Below are 6,000 nucleotides of genomic sequence, written 5' to 3'. Positions count from 1 at the left end.
GCGGGGGCGGCGCCGGCGGGGGCGCCTCACCCCGGGCCGGCGGCGGTAATGCTGCTGCGGTTGCCGCCCTTGCGGCCGGGCGGACAGCTGGCGGAGGCAGGAGCCGGAACCGGAGCGCACTCGCCGCTGGCCGGGACGCCGCCCTCGCCTGCGCTCGGCTCCCGCGGCCGCCGCGGGACGCCGGGGCCCGGCGCGGCATGAGGAGGAGGCTGCGCGCTGGCGAGCGCCCAGCTCCTCTGCCCCTAGGGCCCCCGCGGGCCCCGGCGCGTTGTGCGCGCCGGCTGCGGCCCCGGCGCCCACGCTAGCCCCGCGCAGGCACGAGACGCCGCGGCCCCGAGGAGGAGGCGGCACAGGCCTGCCAAGCGCGGGGTGCCCGGAACCTGAGCGCAGGGGCTTCGCGACCTGGACCCCGGCGGGCGCGGGCAGCCGGAGCCGCGGGGGAGCCGGGCTTGCTGCAGTCGGCCGGCCCTCTCCGCAGGGGCGCCGCGGCGCGCAGCCCGCACGTCTCCCCACTTAAAGCCCCTCCTCCCGCCGCTACCTGGCGTATCGAACGCGGGTCCTCGCCCTTTCACAGCCTCCTCTGGTCATTTGGTCCCCGGGGCCCCCTGCCCTGCGTCCCCTCCCCCCTTCCCGCGCGTCCTCCCACTCTTCCCCTCCCCCGGCTCCCCAGCCTCCCATTCATTCCGTCGGCTCCCTCCTCTCTCCTCCTTCCCGCTCTGGCCCCTCTATCCCAGATCCTCCCCGCGCGGACCCCGCTGCAGTCTCGGGGTTTTTAGCACATTCATGGAAGTTTAGGGCCTGGACGTGCCCCCAAGTCCGCCTGTAGAGCGCAGCCCGAGCTGCCGGCCGGGAAGAGGAAGATGTCTGTGCTCAGGCGGATGATGCGGGTCTCCAATCGCTCCCTCCTCGCCTTCATCTTCTTCTTCTCCCTCTCCTCGTCTTGCCTCTACTTCATCTATGTGGCTCCGGGCATCGGTAAGCACCGAGACACACCCTCACTTCCCACGGTCACAGTGAAGGAAACGCAGCATGTTACTTAACGGGATTTGGAAGCTGTATAAACAGGGGCCCGGCAGAAAGCATTTTATTTGAAATGCGATTTCAGACCTGTCACATAAACTGCTTCGGGGCATGGCTTTGGCATGTGAGTTTTGTCAATGCACGTTTAAACAACTTAAAGACTGCGTTACGTGGACTGAGCAAAATAAGGTGTGATGGCCCGAGATGCCCTGATCGCTTTCTTGGGTATTCGTGACAGGTTTATCCATTTAATATTAAGTTTTTAAGCTTAAACTTAGTAATCGTAATTTTATTCAGACACTCTCAGCTATATTAACTAGTTGTAAAAATACGATGGAGAAACCCACAGTAGGGAATGTGATTGGGTTCAAGACTGTACTGTTGTAGTGTTCTAGGTCGCTTTTTTAGAATGGGGTCAATGAACATTTGTGCCACACTTCAGGAATTTTTAGGCGATGAGTTGTCTAGTAAAAACAATGCTCCAATTGTTCAGTGTGCTTGGGTCTGCTTTTCAAGGGTAGGTAGCCTCTGCTACCTGTTAGGATGAATTCTGAGATAAGATGATTAAATTAACAATTATGCAAGATAGTTTACAATTTTAACCTATTTACCATTTTTTCTTTTGGTTTCTAGTCCAAAATACACTTTTGTATAATCTGCTTGAATTGGCCTCTTTAGTAAACATCCTGGTTTCTCAGCCCCTCTGGTTGAAAAGGTGCCAGTGTGGCATTCTCATGACCGAAAAATCTGAACTTCATATGGATATTAAAACACTGTATTTCCAGAACTTTTCTGAGTTCTTCCGGGTTATTATGTATTTAATGTTAAATGAGTTAGTAACATTGTGCATCTCCTATCATTTCTTTTTAGACATTAGTAGTTTTTTGAACCAGTACCATTTCTCCCCTGAGTGAGCTAAAAATGTATGTATGGCCTCTTACAGAGTGAAAACACCTGCAGAATTTTAAGATGGAATTATTATCAGGGCATTGTCTCACATGGTAGTAGATTATTTCAGTGGATTGCAGGGGGGAGGGGAGAAACAGACCTCACCAAACCTCATCAAAACTGTTGTGTTTCCTAAAAATTATGTGACTTTTCTTGATTAAATTTTCAGGTTCAAGTAAGACATATAAGCTCAGAATGATGCTTGAGAAGGCATAAATTGTCGAAACCTTGATATCCCGAAATAGAAGTTTGGGGTTAAAGTTTGAAAAAAAATATGAATATTTTAACATATTATTTTCTTTTAATGCAGTTTTTTTCTTTAGGCTAAATTGGATACATCTTGAAGCCTGTAGTAGAAATGACAGTGATAGCTCAGTGGCTTTGAGAGTAGTTAGCCAAAATATTCAGCAAGCTTTTTCTTAAAAGTCTCTGCCATTTTGGAAGTCTTATCAATTAACTTCTCATTCTACAGCATTTTTTACTTTCTTATGTAGCTCTTTAAAGGTTGGACATCTTTGGGGGATGTTATTTTATGAGATATTTTAACTTTGTGCGATTCTGGAGAAGTTTTTTTTTTTGCACTTAGATAACAATTTTCTTACTTTCTTGGTATTTTGAGTAACATATTAAAATTACTCCAAAAGCTAACCAAAGGAAATCAGAATTCCAGCTTTCACTTGATAGCCATTTTTTGTTATTGCATTAATATATTATCTATAGATTCTTAAAATTCAATTGATGTGAGGTAGTAATATATCTTTCTTATTTCTATACTTAATGTTTGCCATAGAACAATCACTGACATGGCATAAAAATTTTGGCAGTTGTCTTCTAAGCAATTAGGTTGACATGATTTAAACTACTCTGTTCTTTTGGGTCTTCTAATTTATAACTTAAAAAAATTGATTGAAGCCAGTAAGAAGAATGAAAACCAAAACTTGTGACGTGTTAACAGTTTGTTAATCTGTTTCTCAAACTAGCATTATTTAGCAGCAGAAAACCCTCCTTACTTTTAATTATTGAGAAGCAGTTCTCCAAAACTCAAATTTTTGCTTGAAAGCTTGAATTTTGTCATTGGTAACACATACTGTCAGTTTTTCTTGAAGCGTCAGGCTCATTTTGCTCTTTTTGGGGGAAATGTAGGTCAAATACAGAAGTCTAAACGAGCATAGCTTTTCAGTTGTACCTTTAAGTAAAAATGATGTTCCGTGAAAAAAATGTGGCTGGTTCAGCTCACAATGCAAAGATCTATTGCACAATTTGATTTTCAAGACAACCACAGTACTTTGGTATGCTGCAGAAATGCCTTATGCATACTTCTCGTTTCATCACAGATTTCTTTTTTCTCTTTTCTTTTTTTAATTAATTTTTATTGGAGTATAGTCGATTTACAATGTTGTTTTACTTCTCAGTTATATGTATACATTTATCCACTCTTTTTTAGATTCTTTTCCCATATAGCTCATTACAGAGTATTGAGTAGAGTTCCCTGTGCTGTACAGTAGGCTCTTATTATTTGTTTTATATATAGTAGTGTGTATGTGTCCATCCCAGTCTCCCAGTTTATCCCTCCCCCTGCTTCCCGCTTGGTAACCGTAAGTTTTATTTTCTACCTCTGCATCACAGATTTCTTATTAATGAGACATACCCCAAACTAATTAGGTTCTTATAACTAGTTTACATTAGATATACATAGAATCTTTTTTTTTTTTTTTTTGCGGTATGTGGGCCTCTCACTGTTGTGGCCTCTCCCGTTGCGGAGCACAGGCTCCGGACACGCAGGGCTCACAGGCCCAGCCGCTCCGCGGCATGTGGGATCTTCCCGGACCGGGGCACGAACCCGTGTCCCCTGCATCGGCAGGCGGACTCCCAACCACTGCACCACCAGGGAAGCCCTACATAGAATCTTTTTGAAATAGTTCATATTTTAGCCTGAATTACATCTTGGGGCAGAATTTTCTTGTGACTAAAATACATGTTATGTAAGAGAGCATTTTTAAATTGATCTTAAATAAATGTTTCAAATCTGTTATGTTAAAAAATCCATGTTGATCCTATCCACATCAACCTGTTTAGTAGACGTCAATTGTATTTTCCTACGTTTTTTGCCCAGAGACCTGTTTTTGTCGTGTGTCTTCCCCCAGGCAGTCAGTCCTGTCATTTTAGTTACTCTTATTAGTCTCCTTCCTCAGTGTCCTCCTCTCCCTCTCTTCCTTCTGAGAAGATAGTACCACACAGTTGTAGATAGCAGAATATGTTTAGTTTCCAGTGTTTTCTCATGTGGCTCAACAGCTTTTTGACTCTTTGGATTTTAATCTGCAATGAATTCCAGCAAACTCAAAGTTCATTATTTTAAGAATAATTTGAAATACTTTCCTTGAAATTTCTAATTCATGCAAGAAACACAGGAACTTTCTTTATATCAGGAACTTTAGTACTAAGGGAGATTGGTCTGCAGACCACCCTCCACCCTGGAAATCCATGGACACATGGCTCTAGCCCACCCAGTAGAGGCTGGTGCCCTGCATTTTTTCCCATTCTCTTTTTACTTTTGTGCATGATTGCAAAAAGGTGAGTGCAGTCTTCCCCTAAGGTCTTGCCTTGGCTGAATTGAAAATGGAGTTCCATTTAGTGTGAAACTGTTTTCAATATAACACAACATAGTTATTTACCTGCTATTGTATCAAAGAAAGGAGTAGGTGAACTGACTTATAGATTCATTCAGCAAACACGAATAGACACCTCAGATCGGCTAGACATTGTTTGAGGAAGAAAGATGACCAAAACAGAGTTCCTTCCCTCATACAGTGGGATGAGTGCCGTGAAAGGGCTGCATCAGGTCCTCAGAAAGCATGCCGTGGGGAGTGAGGTCTGGTTAAGGATTTCCAGAGGAGGTGATGGATAGGATTTATCTGGACTGAGCAAAGGGACTCTAGTCAGAGGGAACAGCATGAGCAAAGGTAGCTTCCAGAAAATAGGAGTATTTCCATCTGGCTACCATCTAGGGCGTGGGTTGGTAGATGGGCCAGATTGGGAAGAGTCTCGGGTCTCTCCTGCCCAGCCTCGTGTTCTGGCACTTGGGGTCCCTGAACTTCCTGGCCGAGAGAAACTGGCCTTGGTTCACACAGCTTTATTAAAGCTGTCTGTGGTTAAGAAAGAAGTTGATGAGCCTTTAATCAGCGGGGCAGTATTGTGGGGGAGATTGCACAGCTCCCCTGTGGGTGGGAGATTTCACTGTCCATTTGACAGTCCTGACCTTTGTTAGACTTGCTTTCAGGCTGTTTTATTCTTTGCTTAGAGGTGGAGTCCGGTTGGGCCACTTTGGTGTGAATTCCTGTGGGCCCGTTGAGGAATCACCTGGTCATGTGCTTTGCTTTTTTTGGGTCTCAAGGAGGTTGGTGCCCTGCTGGGTCAGGTGGAGCTGGGGATGGGTGGGCAGGGCGTGGGGGTGTGTTTTGGGAGCGGGTGGCTTAGTAGGTCCTTGCTAAAAGTCCCCCCGACGTTCTGGCTGGGTTTCTCTCAGTTTGCTCAGAGAGTAGCTTATTAGTTGCCTGCAGCTTTCTTATGGCAGCCCTTTAGCCTCCTGGCTGGGTGAGTCTGGTTGTGCACTTCTGAGCTGTTACAGTTTGCTTTGTGTTTCAAAGGTCCTTCTGGTTGCTTTCCTCACCAAGTTCTCTGGTCACCATGGCTCTTTTGGGGGGTTCTTTTGGTTTGGGCCACCGTGTCAGGTATTTCTTTTTTCTGGGCCTCTCTTACTGGTCAGGCTTCCCATGCTAATATTTTTGTCTTGTGAGTAGCAGGAAACACCAGATGTTCTGAAAAGGGGGATGCTGGAATCCTTTGTTTTAGAGCAGTTCTTCTGCGTGGAGTGTGGGTTACAGAGGGCAGAGCCAGTGGCTGGGAGACCAGGTGGGAAGTTTTTTCAGTAGCTCAGGTGATAGAAGATTCGAACCTGATCAAGGTTGTAGTTGGATCGGGCAGAGTGGAGAGGATGTGAATAGTGGGAATGAAGGGAAGGGAGAAGCTTGAAGA

General features: G+C 45.8%; 1 protein-coding gene across 3 annotated transcripts in view; it reads left to right on the top strand.

Annotated features, from left to right (window-relative positions):
* The first annotated feature begins 528 nt into the window (after positions 1–528).
* The window catches only part of B4GALT6 (beta-1,4-galactosyltransferase 6), a 65,407-nt gene continuing 59,935 nt past the window's right edge, over positions 529–6,000 (top strand). Inside the window, exon 1 of one of the 3 annotated variants that reach the window (XM_007455158.1) lies at positions 529–975. In XM_007455158.1, coding sequence (XP_007455220.1) covers positions 861–975 — 115 coding nt within the window. In that variant the 5' untranslated portion in view covers positions 529–860. The remainder of the gene's footprint in view (positions 976–6,000) is intronic. The other 2 variants (XM_007455159.1, XM_007455160.1) reach the window with 2 other exon arrangements.

The sequence above is a fragment of the Lipotes vexillifer genome, unplaced genomic scaffold (genome assembly GCF_000442215.2).
Source record: "Lipotes vexillifer unplaced genomic scaffold, Lipotes_vexillifer_v1.1 scaffold90, whole genome shotgun sequence".
Lineage (NCBI taxonomy): Eukaryota > Metazoa > Chordata > Mammalia > Artiodactyla > Lipotidae > Lipotes > Lipotes vexillifer.
This window is presented reverse-complemented; position numbering and strand designations above follow the sequence as displayed.